This window comes from Chiroxiphia lanceolata, chromosome 13 (assembly GCF_009829145.1).
Source record: "Chiroxiphia lanceolata isolate bChiLan1 chromosome 13, bChiLan1.pri, whole genome shotgun sequence".
Lineage (NCBI taxonomy): Eukaryota > Metazoa > Chordata > Aves > Passeriformes > Pipridae > Chiroxiphia > Chiroxiphia lanceolata.
Window position 1 is genome coordinate 1,865,287 of NC_045649.1, and position 18,259 is coordinate 1,883,545.

Here is an 18,259-nt window from a genome sequence, read left to right on the forward strand (position 1 = left end):
TGGAAGCAGTAAAGATCCAGCGCTGTCACAAGCAGGAAAGAAAGAGGCCGGATTGTGACAAGGAGAAAACAGGAGCAAGAATTATTTCCTAACCAAGCTGGCAGGAAAAAAGGCCAGGAGACAGCCAGATATGTGAAGCCAGAGGACAGGCTGCTGAAGGAGGTGGTGAAGGAAGTGGTAGTTTATGAGCAAAGAGTGAGTTCAGATAATAAGATGGTTAAATCTGTTGTTGGGTTGGTACCTTCATCCTGAAAAATGGACATGTTTGCTGGGCAGGCATCTGGATTGTCCTTGGATCTTTCCAGAGAGAAAGTTCTGCTGAGAATAAAGTGGCCTGCCTGGTTTTCACTTAGTTAGTTCCTTCCTGATGTAACAGCAGACCCAGCTCCTGCTTGTGAAGAGTCTGAAAGGTGCTGGCAGCTGCCTCGGGAGAAATAAGCACTGTGCTGCGATTCCATGGCGAGAGGACAGTAGCCATCTGAAGTGGAACATCTTTACATCTTTGTAGGTAGTGCTGTGGGTTGGAGGAAAGAATGATCAAAAGCAGAGAAGCCACATGGAGTGTTTAAAGCTCTCTGGACTTGCATAATTGCTCTGGAGCAGGAGGAGAAACGCCAATCAAACAACTGCATCTGGACAACGTTCAAAGGCAGCAGAGCTGCCTCATTGCCTCCCAAAGGCAGCTTCCTGGTGAAGACTGCAGTGCTCTGGGAGGTGACTTTTGCACTGCTGACCAAGGCATCAAAATGGGCAAAAGGTCTTTATGAATCAGGTTTCAAAGTATTGCGGAGCTTTAGCTGAGCAAACTCCTAAAATCCTGTCCAGCTGAGCTACCAGGAAGGATTTATCTAAGCACAACAGAGCAAAACCAGAGGCAATGAAGTGATGTGGAAATAATATTTTTTTAATAAATTAGAGATTGGCTTCTGCATTGCTGGCCATCCTTCAGGAAAGGGAAGCAATTTTCATAGTGATGAATACTTATTGCCTTCGACCAGAAGGGAAAGTTTGTTTTTATTTATATAATATTTATTGTTTATAAAAACAAAATAAGCCACCTCCTGCCCTAAGCATTCAGCTGGAAGAACATGTAAACAAGCAGGAGCTTTAATAGCCTAAATGAGGGACCTGGTCCACTCCTACTGAGCTGCACTGGTGAATATGGCTGGGAGTTTATTTTCCAGGTTTCCTCAGTGGCAGCATAACAATCTTTGCCATCTACTCTGCTCTCCATGAGCCAGTAGAAAGATTCACTCCATCAGGAGCAGGACTGAGCTGTTATCTTAAGACCTAAGGCAAGCAAGAGACCCAGCCTTGAAGCAGAGGATGCAGGCTACCTAAAATATGGCCCTGGAGCTCCAAGATGTTAGGAGCTGCCTGCTGGGATGGGCCTTAAATGTGGTGGCTGGTGCTCCATCAGGGCCTGCTCAAACCCCCTCCCTGGGACAGCCTATGGGACTCTGTGCCTCAGGGAGCCCAAAGGGCAGCAACTGTTTGGTGGACAGTGTTTAAAAGTCACTATGAGCAATTACTGGGGAGAGAGAGAACTGGCCATCAGTGCTCGTGGAGACAAAAAGAATTGATTGACCACTTCAGAAGGGTTTGTGCAGTAAATAAGCAGTGTCAGACCTTCCAACAGCCATAACCTCTGTGTACTGAGAGTTTTGGGTGATTAGATCTAGCAGAAATGTCATGCCCAAGAGGTGGTAGATGCCCTGTTCCTGGAAACATTCAAGGTCAGGTTGGATGGGGCTCTGAGCAACCTGATCTAGTTGAAGATGTCCCTGCTTACTGCAGGGGTTTGGATGAGATAGCCTTTAAAGGCCCCTTCAAACCCAAACTACTCTATGATTCTCTGATTTGAGAGTGATCTGATGATAAGGGTAGAATGAGAGGCTGCTCTGCCCTTGGCATTTCCCCTCTCCCCAAAGGATGAGCACCCCTGGACTCTGAGGGGGGAGAAGGTCGCGGTGTCACACGGCTGTGTCCTTTTACTGCCTTGCAGGTTTGGGGTGAGGTTTCCCTGCATGTCAGATGCTTATGAACAGGATCTGCTGGGCCTGGCAAAGGAGAGTGCCCAGGAGCTGGGCTTCCTGAGCTTCACCAGGGAAGGAGTGTACTGTGTGATGGCCGGGCCTTGCTATGAGACCGTCGCCGAGTGCCGGGTGCTGCAGGCGCTGGGAGCCGACGCCGTGGGTGAGCCCAGGCTGGGCTGGCAGGGTTGGTTGGGCACATGGATTATACAGTTAATTCTGCTCAAGGCTGACTTGCTTCAGTCTTTGAGTCTCTTAAGTCTCCTGGGGCTGGGGAAATGAGCTCTGTGTGTTTCTGCTTCGTTCTGCAGTGGTTTAGTGCAGCTCCTTGGATGGATCTGCAGAAAGTCCCTGTGCCTATGGCTGCCCAGGACAGGGATGGCAGCACAACATTGTGTTTGTTTCCCAAGCACAAGTCTCTTATGCTCAGATGGCTCCACTTCACCAGAGCTGAGTGGGGCCCAATCAGAAAGAAAGTCTTTTTCTAATTTTTTTTTTTTTTAATTCTGACACCGTGAAGATTTTCACTGTGCTTTCTCCCTACAAACCAGCCCTCCATAAGAGTCTTGTTTGGGGATGGTAATCATGGATACCTTCCCAACTATGCACAAGGAAAGTAAGGGCCATGATCCATATGATTCCTCCAGCTTGGCCCCCGGCTCATGGAAGTCTGTTCGTTAATACTTTGCAGATTCATTGTGTGTGAGGAAAGGAGCTCAGCTCCCCTCAAAGCCGTTTTTCTTTGCAATAGGTTATTTAGCTGGGGAAGAGAAGAGCCAAATGACACAGCACATCAGTACTTCCCTCGGCAAGGCTGCAAGCAGCCTGACACGTCTTGAGGAGGGAGCTGTGGCTCAGGGATCAAATGCAGGAGGTTTATTGTGCTGAGCAGAGTTGTAACTGTAGTGTTGCAGCTATTTGAGCCTTCTAAGTGTCACAGCCTTTAACTGTTGCAGGGCTCAGGAACAGAAGGGTGGGGGGAAGGAGACAAGGGCATGTGCTTTGGAGGTAGGATCGTGGTTTGCAGCCTTGGAGAGATTTTGTTTGGTGTAAATCCTGACTCATTCTGGTCCTTTCCTCTCCCACCATAGGCATGAGCACTGTCCCAGAGGTGATTGTGGCCAGGCATTGTGGCCTCCGAGTCCTTGGGATCTCCCTCATCACCAACAAAGTGGTGATGAGCTATGACAGCCAGGAGAAAGCCAACCACGAGGAAGTGCTGCGCGTCTCGGTGGTCCGGGCTGAGGCCCTGCAGAAACTGGTCACACACCTCCTGGGGAAGCTGGGGGAAAGCACAAGCTCTCTGTGACCCCCCAGCCATTCAGCATTCATATCCTAACGTGTGGACACTAGCAAGTGCTGGGGGAGAGCCGTTGGTGGGACTGTCCCCTTCTGCTCTCCTCCCTTTGAATAGACCTTTTTATCTTTGTGCTTTATCTGAACAGGTGCAGAGTTTGCTTTGAATTCTGCCAGAATGATCCCCTTGTTAGTAGCCAGTGGCCAAAGCAGGTTGCTGGCACTTAAACACTCTGGCACATTCCCAAGCCCCAGTGTTAGCAATGTGAGCTCCAGCTCCCCCTCATTCTGCTGTCTCTCTTGGCACAACACCCTCCTGCCCCGAGCCTCTGCTCCCCCGTGCCACATGAGCCTGGTCAACAGTTGGTCCTGGGGCTTGGTGCCTGCTGGGCCTGCTTTGGTGGGGCCTGGTCTGAAGCCAGTGGAAGTCCACAAAAAGACTCTGAATTCTGGATACATGAAATGGGCCAGGCTAAAGGTGAGATCTGCCTGGAGCAGGCAGTGCTGCAGAGCAAGTGAATTGCAATTGATTTTACAGCTTGGAAAACCACTGCATTCCCATGCATGGGGTTGTGCTCCCTTACCATGCCAGATGGTCTCCCAGAAAGTCCCCTCTTTGCTCATTCTTGGCTTCTCTTGACCAGCTGCAGAGCTCAGTAGCTGTTTGCTACAATTCAGCTCTCCACCAGCGCCACTCACACCTCTCTGCTCTGTCTCAGTGTACAGGGGATGAAAATGCAGCCCAACAACAAGGCATGACCTGTCTGTGCACCATGTAAACATGGCCAAAACAGAAATCCAGGTCCAGCTCTGCCTGGATGTGTTCTTTCTGTTTCTGGATGTCTTGCAGATCAGTAGCTTGAGCACTGGAGATTGGTTCCCTGTTGGTGTCACAAGACAGAGAGATCAGTTTGACCCAGTGTTTCACAACAGCTTTGCTCCACTGCTGCTTCTCCTGCAGCAGATGTTGGAGCACCACTGGTTTGAGGAGTTTAATAATGTGAAATTACAGTGGAAATATTTTGGAGCAGGTGTGATATTTTTCTGACTTTCCAGGTCCTCTTACATAAAGAAATTGAGCCAAGCAGTGAGTAAAGGACAAACAGGAGAGGCTCTCTTTTACCAACACGCTGATGGTCTATCAAGAAAGGGGAACATTCACCAGAATGGTGCATTATTCATTGTTCCTCAAAGGTCAGGCTGAGCCGTGGATGCAGCTGGATGTGAAACAGTGACTGTAATTATTAGATAACCTTTTTCCCTTCATTTATCTTGGAGTTCTCTATAAAGCCCATCATGATCATAGTTAAATGTTTTCAGTTGACTCACTGGTCTGAACTGAAGACACCCAACTGGTCATGGAGAGCTCCCAACCTGCCTTCCTAAATTTAGCAGATCAGTTGTTTACCACTGACGCTTGCCCTCCGTCACAGCCTTCAGCCTTCCTTGACATTTCTTCCAGTTTTTTTCCAAATGGGTATTTGCTTGAAGCCCTTCATACTGCAATTAACTGGTGTCGACTGCAGCATCCATGGTGCAGATGTTGCCACCAGGAGGAACAGCTGTGCCTTGAATGTCTTCCATGAGATGGCAGCACTTCAGGTGTGGGGGAGATCTTGGGTGACCGCCCCGTCCCCTTCTCTTCTCGTGGGCAGGGTTACCTGTGCTCATTCCTGACAAATGTCTGCCCAGCCTGGTCTGGAGGACTTGTGGAGGGGGAGGATTCATTGTTTGTGCTTTTCTGGCAGAGTCACTTGTTCAGCAGCTCCTGGAACTTGGAGGAGCCCTCAGAGACAGCAGCTCTTCCCATTTAGTGGCTCTGACTGTCAGGGCAGTCTCGAGGACCAGCTCTGGTGGTTTTCTGCAGAGGAGGAGAGACTCCAACTCCATCTTCCACAAGGGCTGTTGCCTTTTCAGATCTAGCAGGAGTGAAGTGCTTGTCACGTGGGGCAGCACGAGCAGCGAAATACGAAAAGCGCCAGATGTGCAGAACAAGGAGGAGCCACTCCTACCTGCTCCCTTTTCAGACTTGCCCCAGTATGGGCTTGTTACAGGGCAGGGAGAGAGCAGATGATTTCCCCTGCCTGGAAAATGGTGCTTCACATTCATCTAATTAATACTTGGTAAATACAAAGTCTCTCAAGTGGGAGTGGAAGGCAGCTGTGCAGCTCGCTGTAGCTGGCAGCAGCCAGAGTAGCTAAGGCTGGGATTTCAGCAGGCTCCGTTAATTAATCAGAGTCAGGCTGGGCTGTGATGTGAAGGGAAGCATCCAAAAAACCCTGCTGTTGTGCTGGTGCTTCTCAGGCGGGGTTTGAGATGAAGAGGAGCTTGGCAGCAGCACCTGCTTCCAGCAGGCCGGACCTGCTCCTCTCTCCAGCTGTACCGGAGGCAGATCCCCTGCTCTTGTGCCTGAATGCGGCTTAAATGCGACTTCAAATTGAATCTGAAAATCACCCTGCACCTAAATCTTGGGCAAATTATGTCTTTTTTCTTTTTTTTTTTTTTTTTAAGGAATATTTTCTAAATAGCGTTTGAACCCTTAAACAGTTTGGGGCTCTTCTTTCTGCTGCTCAGGGTTGGCTTGGATGGCCCAAACTCTGTGTGAGTGTCCTCATTTTTGTCCCTGTAAGTGATGAGAGGGAAGATGCCCTGGGCACTTTGGAAAGGATCTTATTCATGCTTTATGGGGGAGAGGGAGAATACAGTTAACAGAGTGGGCTCGTCTGGCTTTGGGAGATACTTTTAATACAATTTTTTGAGTTTTTTTAACTGTTGATGAATTTCAAAAGTCTGAAATACAATGATGCAAGGTGAGTAAGATGTGTGAGGAAGAAACTGAGGGAATAAAACCTGCTGTGATCCTGAAAACAGTGTTTTTGTTTGCTGTGCCAAGGTCCTGGTGTAGAAAAGAAGGAGGTGCTTAGCACTCCTTCACTCAACCCCAGGCTGGAGGATATCCCTGGGGGACCCCACAGCACCACATCCCTGGGGAGCCAGAGCTCAAAGCTCTGGATAAGCAGGACCAACATTGGACCAGCACTTTGTGCAGGTATTTCTTACTGATCCCACCAGGCTGAGGAACTTATGGAAAAAACACCAAGAACCAAAGGACCTGGACTAACTTTTGAGCAGCTGGAAGGTGTGATGGGCCGTGGTGGTGCCAGTGCAGCAAGTCACCTGTGCTGGAGGCAGGACATGGGTTCCTTGGTGCTGTGCCTTTTTTTTTAGTGCTCCTGGTGCTTTCTGGCAACATCCATGGCCGAAATGAGTAGGTTGTGAAACAACTTTGGCTTTCTTCATTCCTGTCCTCTGTGCCCCTTACCTGCTTCTGCAGTTCAGGGCATTATGGTCATAGGGATAAGCTGGAAGATGCACAAAAAGCTAAAAAACCTGGCAGGGGGTAAAAGAGTCCCAGATTGCATGATGATCCTGGCTGGATTGGGAATGCCACCAGCACGGGCTGTCCCATGCAGGGGTATCCATGGCAGGGGGATCCATGGAAAACCTGTGTCCGTGCAGGGCACAGCTGGCACAGCTCCTCCTTTACTCCCTCACAGCCATGGATCCCTGAGCCAGTCTGGCCCATCCTCTCTGCCAGCCCTTTCCTTTTCCTTGCTCACCGTTCCAGAGAAAGCTTTTTGGATCATGGGTTCCTGCTGCTTCCAGTCCCCTGGAGAAGATGGAGGTTGTTATATTGATGTGGGATCCACATGAAAGTGTGAGGCCAAGAGGAGAAATCTCTGCCACAGCCCTTGGCTGGACCATATAATGAGTGTTTAAGTAGAGATCTCTGCTGTTATCTGCAAAACAACCTTGCAACCCCAAAAAATTGGTGATGTGATCCATCCTGTTTCCTTTGCAAGGCTCGGTTTTCCAGACTTCCTTTTACATGAGGTTTGCCTTTTGCGTTCTTTCTTATATAAAAGTAAATCAGAAAGCTTTTAAAAGCCTGTGCTGTCTGCCTCGGCTCGGCAGTGAGCGTGTGCCTTGCCTTCAAGTTATCAAAATTCCCTCAGATGTTTCTCTTTATTGAAATCCTGCAGCTGAATTAAGGGGGTTCTGCTATAGTGGTGTGTTGTTCGGGTTTTTTCTGAAAGCTTTAGGTCTTCACTGCGTGGATTTCATGTGCTGAAAAGAATTAAACTCTTCCCTGCCACAATGAATGTGGAGAGCAGGGGGGAGTGATGTGGGTCACAGCAACAGGGCTGATCTTGGAGCATTGCTGAATTAAAATCTGACTCTCTCAGCAGCATGGTGGGCTGTAATTTCCAAAATCTGATGGCATGTTCAGAGAGAATCATAAAATATCCTGAGTTGGAAGGGACCCACAAGGATCATCAAGTCCAACCCCTGGCCCTGCACAGGACAACAGGAATCACACCATGTGCCTGAGAGTGTTGTCCAAACACTCCTTGAGTTCTGTCAGGCTGGTGCTGTGACCACTGCCCTGGGGAGCCTGTTCAGTGCCCAACCACCCTCTGGGTGAAGAACCTTTCCCTGATATCCAACCTAGGAAGTAATTTAAGAGCTGGGACGTGGATGAAGGCTGGAGGGAACCATCCAGGCTTTTCTCCTGCAGAGGGGACATGCCCTGTGCCTGGACACCCCTGTGGGAGATGGCTTCAAACAGAAGAACAACCATCACTTGCTTTCCTTGCCTGAAGCTTCACAGCCCTCTCTAGAAGTCTTTCTCAACCTTAGCAAATCCCTTCCTGCAGCAACGAGCCCCTTTTCCTGCCGGCTGCTTCACAGAGGCAGCTTGGGGAAGTATTTCCCCAGAGAAGGCAGGGAGTGCACCCAGAGCCCAAATTTTGCTCCCAGGTCCCACCTTGGACCAGCTTTGGCTCTTTGTTAGCAGAGACCTGGGAATCATGGAGCAGTGGGACTGTGATGGGCGGGTGACTCAGAGCCACCTCTGTGCTGAGGCTCTGCTCCCTGTGGAGTAGAAGATGATGGACCAGTGTCAGGTACCTGTGCTGCTTCTCTCCCCAGCCTGGGCACAACTGGAGACACATCCCTAAATCCAGCCCTACAGAGGCAGTGAGTGTCCCCTCTCAGCTCCCAGGAAAAAACTGCTCTGGAGGGAGGGGGATAGAAAAGCAGTGGGCTCAGCTGGGGAAAATTGCTCTGCAATAATGGGAAAAAGAATGTTTTTTTGGGTCTAATCTCTGTGCCAGAGCTCAGGAAATGTGAATGGAATACCCAGGGCATCCTTCAGCATGTTGTGTGTGCCTGAAGGCTGCGTTGTGCAACAGGGAGAAGGAGAAGGCCATCTTGCTGCCTGGTGTCCCAGTCTGGCTCTCCTCATGGGATGCTGCTGCAGCATCTCCCTTCCCATGCCTGGAGTCGGGTGTCCTGCCCTGCCCCAGCTTCCCACGGCGTTAGAGCCAGGTTTGGTGCCACCTCCATTGCATTCAGCTCCCCCAGTCCCCAAGCCTGCATCCCCTGCCATTCGTGGGGGGGTACCTCACTTTTTTTCCGGCCAAGAGATAAAAAATAAGAGGTGCCAGCACCTGGCAGGATGGGCAGTCCCCTGGACAGCTGCCTGCTGCCAACTCCGTCCCTGCTCTGCGCACATCTGAACTTCCCTGGTGCCTTCTCATCTTTAATTAAGCACTTCCATCGGCTCAGCCTTCTCGCTGGATCTGAATTCCCCCCCCCCGTAGCCATGGCAACGCTTCCCCTGGGCAGGCTGCGCTGGAGCCGGTGACAAACCCCACGTGTGGCTGTTTGTTTGGGCCTGGAAATTTCCCTGCAATTTGGGGAAACTTGGGAAAAGAAAATCCCACGAAAAGAAAATCCCACGATGAGCTGGCGAGCGGCAAAGGGAGCCAGGGTGGGAAAGGTTTTTTGGGCTGAGCATCGCTCCCATCCCTCCAAGGAGCTCTGTTCCAGCAGGGATGGCAGAGCCTTGATCTGGAGGTTTCTTGGTTTTTCCTCCAAAAGATGGATCCAGTCCAAGTTTTGTGTCCTTGGGTGGTGAGTGACAGCCCTGCTGTGGCCATGGCATGGTCCCTTGGTGGTGGTGACACAGGCACTGCCTTGGCCCTGCTCCTCCTACCAGGACCCCCAAATCATGAGGTGTGAAGCTGCCGTGAGGCAAAGGGACAGTGGCACAGGTGGGGTGACACAGGGAAGGGGAAGGGATGGAGTGACAGGCAGGAGGAGGTGGCAGGGCAGGACTAGGTGTCAGGAAAGGGGTAGATGATGCAGGGCAGGGGTGGGTGACATGGGGCGGGGGGGGTGACATGGGGCAGGGCAGGTGGCACAGAGCAGGGGTAGGTGACAAGGCAGGGACAAGTGGCAAGGCACAGGCTGCCAACCCCAGTGCCCAGTGCTGCCCCTGGTGTCCCAGTCCCAGTATCCTGTCATCCTGGTGTCCCAGTATCCCAGTGTCCCAGTATCCTGGCATCCCAATGTCCCACTGTCCCATTATCCCTGTATCCTGTTATCCCCGTATCCCACTATCCCGTTATCCTGCTATCCTATTATCCTGCTATCCCTGTACCCCACTATCCCTGTATCCCATTACCCCTGTATCCCACTATCCCTGTATCCCACTGTTATCCCTGTATCTCACTATCCCATTATCACTCTATCCCGCTCTCCTGCTATCCCTGGATCCCATTATCCCTGGATCCCTGGATCCCATTATCCCTGGATGCCTGGATCCCGCTATCCCATTATCCCACTATCCCCGTTATCCCTGTACCCCTATATCCCTGTATCCCGTTATCCCTATATCCCTGTTATCCCTATATCCCTGTATCCCGCTATCCCCGTTATCCCTGTACCTCTCTATCCCCGTATCCCGCTGTTATCCCCGTATCCCTCTATCCCCGTATCCCGTTATCCCGCTGTTATCCCGTTATCCCGCTGTTATCCCGTTATCCCGCTGTTATCCCGTTATCCCGCTCTCCCGCTGCCGCCCGTGCCCGGCCGGTGTCCCGGGGCGGCGGCGCCCCCTGGCGGCGGCGGGCGGCGCGGCGGCGGCGGGTATAAAAGGCGGCGGCGGGCGGCGACGGGATCGGGAGCGGCGGGATCGGGAGCGGGATCGGGAGCGGGATGGCCGGCCCGCAGCAGGCCCCGCACCTCCACCTGGCCGAGCTCACCGCCTCCCAGTTCCTCGACGTCTGGCGGCACTTCGACGCGGACGGTCAGTCCCGGGGCGCGGGGGGGACACTTCGCCCCCCAAAAAACCGGCGGGGAGGGCACCGGGCTGAGCATCCCCGGGGGGAGCGGGGCGGGAGGGTGGGGGGGCGGTGGACAGTCCCTGGACATCCCGGAGGAGAGGACAGAGTCTCCACCGCCGCAGCCCGGGGATAACGGAGAACCCCCGGGACAGGGAGATCTCAGGATGGAGAGCCCCCGGAGCAATGGAGAGTCCCCGGGATAGAAAGACCTCAGGATACAGAGTCTCCGGGGTGATGGAGAGCCCTTGGGGCTCAGCCCCGTCGGTCGAAGCTCCGGGATCGGGAAGGAGATCCTCAGGACCTCCCCGTCGGGAAAGGAGGGGAGCCCCAGAACCGGACCCCACAGGGAGCCCCCAGCCCATGGGACGCTGAGCCTAGAGTGCCCCGAGGCTCCTTGGCACGTCCCCCGAGTGCCCTGAGAGCTGGGGTTCGCTCAGGGCTGCTCTCACCTCTGGATGCTGCTCTGGGGGTCCTGCCCTTTCCGGGGTGCCCCCTCCCTGCCCAGTTCCCACCCTCGGCCCCCTCTATCCCCGTGCCTCGACAGTGCCCCATCCTTGGCACCTGGGGAGAGAGGGGCAGCAGGACCACCCCCTTGCCAGGGGCGACAGAGCGGGTGTCCCACTCCCTGAGCGGGCTGAGGAACGATCGCTCCGTGTCTGGAGTGCTCGGTCCCACCCCGCCTGCTCCCCAGCCCCGCAAAACCTCTGCCCAGGGATGTTGTGCCAAACGACCGTGTGCACTACGGGGATGTCACCTTCCCACGGAATCACAGCTAGGCAGGACACTCCTGTTCCCACCACTGCCAGCCCCAGAAAGTGGGGGAAATGCAAAAAGCAGCATCATTTTATGAGAAAATAGTTTCTTTCAGCTCTGCAGTGCTGTGAAGGAGGCTCAGCCCACTGGGAAGAGCAGCCCAGGGGAAAGCTCCTGCCCTTCGCTGGGTCTCCTGTTCCTGCAGAGAGGTTTGGGGACCAAAACCCTCCTGGGAACTGCGTCACGCAGCCTCCTCGGCTGTGCTGCTGGAGCTGGAGCTCAGCCTGCTCCGGCTGCACCATCAGGGTCCCCCCCGCAGCACTGGGGACACGGGCATGAGCCCCTGTCACCACTGGAGCTGGCACTGGATCACCACCAAGGGGTTGGGAAGGTGGCACCCCACAGCTCCTGGTGTGGGTGTCCAGCTGCCTCCCTGCAGCGCATCCTGCTGCGCCCTTGGATGTGCTCTGTCATCTCCAAAACACAGCGGTGGGCACGGATCCAGCTTGGCCCGCGGCCCCCGGGCAGGGCAAGGCTACTGGGCTGCGGCTGTGCCCGGGAGAGGAGGGACTCGGGCGTCAGGGAAGAAGGTGGCCTTGACAAGGACGATGCTCAGCAGCACCAAGTGGGAGCTCCAACAGCCCCAGCAGCTTCCCTCTGCCGATGGAGGGACGTGGGGTTCATTCCCCTGTGGATGGGATTACTTCAGCCAAGCTCATCCCTGCACTTAAACCCCTCCAATGGGGCTTCCATCCCTTGAGCCGCTTCCCCCAAGGCTCCTCATGCCCCAGAGATGTCCCCTTGGATGTCTTTGGTGTCCTCTCTTTGCCAGCCACAGCTGCCCCGAGGCTCCGAGGTGCAGCCGCATGGACCGTCCGCAGCTCTCCGGAGGGGATTTTCCATGACACTCCACACCCTGCTGCTCTGTGGACATGGATCACACTTGTCCAAGCTGCTGCTTGGAGGAAGCCAAGCTATTGGCCACGGCTTTTCTTGGCCCTTTTCTCTTTCCCAGCTCAAAACTTTTGCTGATTTTTTTCTTTTTTTTCCAACTGAATTCGGAGGAGCTTGGGGTTCTCCCGAGCCTGCAAAAGCAAAGCCCCTGGGAAGAGCAGTGGAATGCCAAGCACCTCAGCAGCTCACAGCGGCACCTCAGTATCACCTGAGCCCCTCATCCCCTCCTGGGAAGGATGCTGCTGATCCATCGGGTTGTGGTCACCAAAGAGGAGGGTCCTCTGGGGCTTTCCCAGGTGTTCCAAGCTGGGATGTGGATGGGTTATTCCCAGCCACTGTGTTGCAGTGGGGAGAAGATGCTGCTGGGGAGCCCACAGGTGATGATGCCGAAGGCAGTGCGGAACAGGGCGCTGTGGTCCCAAGCCTCCAGAGGCTGAAATGTGGAGCGATTTTGGGGGGAATGCCCACAAGGAAGAGCCCTGGCTATCCCTCAGCCAGGCACTTCAGAGGGAAGGGCAGCATCCCTCAGCTGTGCCCAGATGTTGGTGGAAGGGAGCGTTTCTGGCAGGGAGGTGGCACCTTGCCTGGCAGCACCATGGAGCCAGTGTCCTCTGCTGTCCCCAGCCGTGGTGTGACCCTGCTGCTTTGAGGCACAGTGGCCACCCCCTAAAGCCACCAAGGGCCAGTGCCATGGGAGCCGTGTGTGGCTGGCCCCCAGCTGAGCCATCCTGCCACTGAGCATCCCACAGGCAGGGCAGGGCTGTGGGTATCCCTGGTTCTGGAAGAACCAGATCTCAGCACAGATAGCAGCAGCAAGGGGCACAGGGGACACGGGACAGGAACCTTTTGGAGCTCCCGAGTGGGAGAGATCAGCACTGTGCTGACCCCTTTGCTTCCTGCTGATCCTACTGATCCTGCTGGGGCTGATCCTGTGCCCAGGGGCATGGGGAAGATGCTGTGCCAGGTGCCTTGTGTCTGCTCCCCATTTGCCCTCATGGCCCCCACAGTGTGTTGAGAAGAGCCAGGCCTGGTTTGGGAAACACTCGGACAGGATGGGGAGGTTGATTTAAACCATTTGGTTGGAGCATCAGATACAGAAAATGCAGCAAAGACCAAGATGGACAAAGTCCCCAGTGCCCTGCAAGCGGGTGCAGGGGTCAAGTCCAGGGCTATGTGTCAGCTGGGCAAATTTGGGCATTGCCAGTTTATGTAACACTCAGTGTCAGCATTGGCTGGTGTTTCTTTGCTGCCACAGTCACCTTGGAGCCATGTTCTGGTGTGGAGGGAACAAGCACTGTGTCCCCTGGGAGCATCCATCCCTCTCCTCCTGCCCTCCAACACGGGGCAATTCTTATTGCATTTTTTTCCTTCCCCAGGAAATGGCTACATCGAAGGCAAAGAGCTGGAAAACTTCTTCCAGGAGCTGGAAAGTGCAAGGAAGGGGGCGGGCGTGGTAAGGGCATCTCCTGGTTTTGCTCCCTCTTTCCTCAGTTCCCTCCTGCCCAAAGATTCAGACTCATGCCAGCCCCATCTCCTTTGGGAATGGCACTGATGAGTAGGACCAGGTCTCCTCTGGGAGGGAAGGGGGGGGAAATGCTCCCATCCCCTCTCTCCTTGCTGGCAGGACTTAAAGAAGGACAACTTGGGCGACAAGATGAAGGAGTTCATGCACAAGTACGACAAAAATTCAGATGGCAAAATCGAGATGGCAGAGGTGAGTGGTGCTGGACCTGACCAACCCCCGGGGTGCTGTGTTCCCCCCCCGATGTTCGGGTTTCCCCCTGATGTTTGTGTTCCTTCCCTGATGCTCCTGTTCCCCGCAGCTGGCCCAGATCCTGCCCACGGAGGAGAATTTCCTGCTGTGTTTCCGCCAGCACGTGGGGTCCAGCTCGGAGTTCATGGAGGTGAGAGGGACAGGCTGTGCTGGGGCTCCCCGTGGGATTCCATCCTCAGTGCCCAGCTCCACCGTGGAAAAACTACTGGGAGCTGGAATTACCCAAACTTCTCACAGTCTCCCCCAAACTCCTAGCATTAACTCAGGACTGGGAGGCAGTGCCATTCTGGGGGGAGAGCAGGGTGTGGTGAGTTTTCCCAGTCCTCAGCACCTCTTGGGCACCCCTCAGGACTGTCAGGTGCCTCATCCCACCCTCTGGGCGAGGTGAGCTGCGAGGATTTGGGGATGTCCTGTAAATTCCCCCTCATAATTGGTCCACAGTACCCAAGGAATGTGCTTGTGTGTGTTATGGAAGCCAACACTGCTCTGGGCCACCCCACAACCTCACCATGCCCTTGCATGGGGTGAACCCAGGGAGGTGGAAGAGAAATTGTGGATGGGGAACAAAACACGGCTGGGGGTGGAGAGGAATGTGCAGAGTCCTGGGGAGTGGGGAGGTTGTGCTTGGAAAATGAATCCCAGGTGAAGGTGATGGCTGAAATAAGAGCACCCTGTGGCATGGAGGGGAGGGTAAGCTGGCACTATTGTTTAATTGGGGGGTGCAGTTAAATGTTATTAAATATTAAAGCCTGGCCTTGCATACTGGCACGAGGACAATAGTGCTTGAACTCTTGGCATGGGGCTGAACAAAAGCATCCAGCCCCAAGGGAGAGCGTGTGGCACTGGCAAGGAGGTGGGAGCTGTGAGATGACCCCTCTCCATAAGGATGGTGGTGGGGATGCTCCCAGCAGGGGGTTATGGGGTCACACACATGTCAGGAGGGGAAGGGGGACACAAGCTCACACTCCCACACTCGGGTTCATGGTGGTCTCTCTGCAGGCTTGGCGCAGGTACGACACCGACCGCAGCGGCTACATCGAGGCCAACGAGCTCAAGGTGGGCTGCGGGCACGGGGTGGGCTGAGCTGGGTCCTCACCAGTGGGACACTCCCGCTGGGAGAGCTGGGGACGGGGACAGCCAGCAAAGCCCTCTCCTCCCAGGGTTTCCTGTCGGACCTGCTGAAGAAGGCGAACCGGCCCTACGACGAGCCCAAGCTGCAGGAGTACACACAGACCATCGTAAGTGGGACCCGTGGGACTGTTCCCCCCCCGCCAGGGTCTCGCCACCCCGTGGCAGGTGGGACACAGGGGAGGGGGAGACAGTGGGTGACCGGGTGCTGCTCCTGTCCCCACAGCTGCGGATGTTCGACATGAACGGCGATGGGAAGCTGGGCCTCTCCGAGATGTCCCGGTAAGGTCACGGGCGGTGAGAAGGAAGCAGTGGGGAGGCAAAGACACACCTGAAATGCCTGTGTCTAGGAAGAGTCTGCTCCGGCTTCCAAGGGGAAAAAAAACTGCTTTCCTCTTTAATTTGCTCATGTTTCTGAGCAAAAAGTCATTGTGGTTTAATAAGTGTGTTTTCCTGGCTGCTTCCCGCTCTCCCCCGCCCTTCTTGTTTTTCAGACTTTTGCCTGTGCAAGAAAACTTCCTGCTGAAATTTCAGGTAAAATAATAGTAATAATAATAACCCATTCCTATTGCTTACACCTCCATCCCCTCCCTCACGGCCTGGTGTCCCTTGCCACTTCCCAGGGGATGAAGCTGTCCTCGGAGGAGTTCAATGCCATCTTTGCCTTCTATGACAAGGTAGGGAGACAGCTCCTGGGAGACATCCCCAAATAAATATAACTTGCGAAAAAATATCCCAAAATCACATGGTTTTGGATGGGTCAATGCCCCCTGCACCTATGTCCAAGGGGAAATTGCAGGGCTTGTGTCCTTCCTGCTGCTGATGTCCCTCCCTCATTATCCAGGATGGAAACGGTTTCATTGATGAGAATGAGCTGGATGCGCTTTTGAAAGACCTCTATGAGAAGAATAAGAAAGTAAGTAGGGGGGACAGAGCTTGGCTGCCACCCCCAGAGCCCCCCAGTTCCTCCTCCCCTCTCCCAGCAGCATCTTCCACCCCACTGTGTCCATGTTCCCTGGGGACCAGGTGAGATGCTGGTCCTGACCCTGCATCCTCATGGGAAGCTGCACGGGAGCCGGGGGTGGGGGTGTAATCCCAGCCTGAGGATGCTCCCCGGGGAGAAATGGGATGCCCACCCCCACTGCTGCCCCCGTGCCTTGCAGGAGATGAACATCCAGCAGCTCACCAACTACAGGAAGAGCATCATGAACCTCTCCGACGGGGGCAAACTGTACCGCAAGGAACTGGAGATGGTGCTCTGCAACGAGCCCCCCCTGTAGGACCCCCCTGGACACACGCCCCGCGCTCCTCCTCCCCCAAAGCAAGCACAACAGGGGAGCCCCCATCACTGCAGTGCTTCCCCACCAGCTCTTGGGTTTGCTGTAGGTCGCTAAAATCCCATTTGGGGGGGGAAACTCTTTTTTTTTTTTTTTTTTTTACCCATCTGCCTGGTTTTTTTTTTTTTTTTTTTTTTTTTTTTTTTTTGGGAGGGGGAGGGTGTTGTTTTCGTTCCTTTGGTCTCTTCTTGCGTTTTTATCATTTACCAAAGAACAGTTTACTAATAAATTCGAGTACTGCTAGACTGGAGCCCCTATTTCTCCATCCCATTGTGGGCTGGGGGGTGGCAGGGACAGGGGGGACCTCCCCTAAATCCCAATCCCAGTAGAGATGTGGCTTCTGGGTAGGGGAGGGAGATGGAGCTTTTGGGAAAGCCCCTGTGGAATGGAAGGGCACTGGGAAATCCCTGGGGAGCAGAGTGCAGGCAGGCTGTGGGCACTGATGTCCCAGCACAGCACACACCCCAGTACATCCCAGTACCTCTGAATACCTCCCATTTACCATTCCCAGACCCTCCTAAACCCTCTGGGCTCTCCCAAGGGTTGTTTTCCCCCCTTCCAGTTTTGGAAACCGGTGCCAGGGTGACAGTGCTGGTGGAGTCTCAGTGCCACCTTTCCCACCAGTGTGTGCAGGGGACACCCCAGTTCCCCACACACACATTCCCAGTGCCCCGACACCAGGGTGGGTGCTGGGAATGTGCACAAGGTGCTGGTTTCAACACTGAGACCCCCGAGGGGGGGTGGGGGGGGGAACTGGGTGGGGCAGCCCCTGTACTGTCCAGTACAGGCCAGTTCAGCCCAGTGTGGTGTAGTGCAGTTCCATATGGACATGTACAGCCCAGTATGACCCTGTACAGCCCATTTTGGCCCAGTAAGACCCCACACAGCCCAGTATGGTACAGTACAGAGCAACACAGTCCTGTGTGGACCAATGCAGCCCTGTACAGCCCAGTGTGGTACAGTGCAGCCAAGTGCAGCCCCATACAGCCCAGTATGGCCCCAGACAGTCCTACACAACCCTGTACAGCTCCCTGTGGCCAAGCACAGATCAGTATGTCCCAGTACAGCCCTACATGACTCTGCATGGCCCAGTATAGCCTTGGGCAGCCCAGTATGGTGCAGTACAGTCCTGTATGGCTCAGTAGAGCCCAGTGTGGCGCAGTAGCACCCTGTACAGACCTGTAGGGCCTTGTATGATGCTGTACAGTCCTATATGGCAAAGCACAGCCCAGTACAGCCCTTTACAGCTCCATATTGCTCTGTACAACCCTGTATGTCTCGGTACAGCCCAGTACAGCCCCATACAGCCCTGTACAGCTCCGTATGGCCAAGTACAGCCCCACATGGCCCTGTAGAGTTCATTATGGTGTGTTACAGTCCTGTATAGCCCAGTGTGGCCCAACACTGCCCTGTACAGACCTGTATGGCTCCATATGGTGCTGAACAGTTCTATACAGGTGAACCACAGTGCCGTACAGCCTAGTGTGGTACAGTACTGTCCTGTATGTCCCAGCAGGGCCGAGTACAGCCTGGCACACACAGGATGGCCCAGTACAACCTAGTATGGCTCACTGTGTCCCAGTCAAGTCCTCTATATCCCAACACAGCCCAGCACATCCCCGCACATCCCAGAACAGCCCGCACATCCTCGCAGAGCCCTGTACGGCCCCGCACATCGCAGCACAGCCCGTACAGCCCCGCACAGCCCCGCACATCCCCGCACAGCCCCGCACATCCCCGCACATCCCCGTACAGCCCCGTACAGCCCCGCACATCCCCGCACATCCCCGC

General features: G+C 54.4%; 2 protein-coding genes across 5 annotated transcripts in view; both read left to right on the forward strand.

Moving 5' to 3' along the window:
• The window catches only part of LOC116793193 (purine nucleoside phosphorylase-like), a 37,448-nt gene extending 30,290 nt beyond the window's left edge, over positions 1 to 7,158 (forward strand). For 2 of the 4 annotated variants that reach the window (XM_032700857.1, XM_032700858.1), the window contains 2 exons: positions 2,006 to 2,196; positions 3,125 to 7,158. In XM_032700857.1, coding sequence (XP_032556748.1) covers positions 2,006 to 2,196; positions 3,125 to 3,342 — 409 coding nt within the window. In that variant the 3' untranslated portion in view covers positions 3,343 to 7,158. The remainder of the gene's footprint in view (positions 1 to 2,005; positions 2,197 to 3,124) is intronic. The other 2 variants (XR_004359398.1, XR_004359399.1) reach the window with 2 other exon arrangements.
• A 3,186-nt stretch (positions 7,159 to 10,344) lies between these two features.
• On the forward strand, positions 10,345 to 16,713 carry CALB2 (calbindin 2). Its single transcript, XM_032700863.1, has 11 exons — positions 10,345 to 10,485; positions 13,606 to 13,682; positions 13,854 to 13,943; positions 14,053 to 14,133; positions 15,003 to 15,059; positions 15,164 to 15,241; positions 15,358 to 15,413; positions 15,626 to 15,665; positions 15,755 to 15,808; positions 15,976 to 16,047; positions 16,295 to 16,713. Exons 1-11 carry the CDS (start codon positions 10,395 to 10,397, stop codon positions 16,409 to 16,411), a joined length of 813 nt encoding a protein of 270 aa, XP_032556754.1. The 5' UTR covers positions 10,345 to 10,394; the 3' UTR covers positions 16,412 to 16,713.
• The last annotated feature ends 1,546 nt before the right edge of the window (positions 16,714 to 18,259 follow it).

Bases quoted from the DNA above. Each gene is read 5' to 3' on its own strand.
- CALB2 (XM_032700863.1), top strand. From the start codon at position 10,395: ATGGCCGGCCCGCAGCAGGCCCCGCACCTCCACCTGGCCGAGCTCACC. The intron at 13,683-13,853 runs GTAAGGGCATCT...CCTTGCTGGCAG, and splicing joins CAAGGAAGGGGGCGGGCGTG to GACTTAAAGAAGGACAACTT. The intron at 15,666-15,754 runs GTAAAATAATAG...GCCACTTCCCAG, and splicing joins ACTTCCTGCTGAAATTTCAG to GGGATGAAGCTGTCCTCGGA.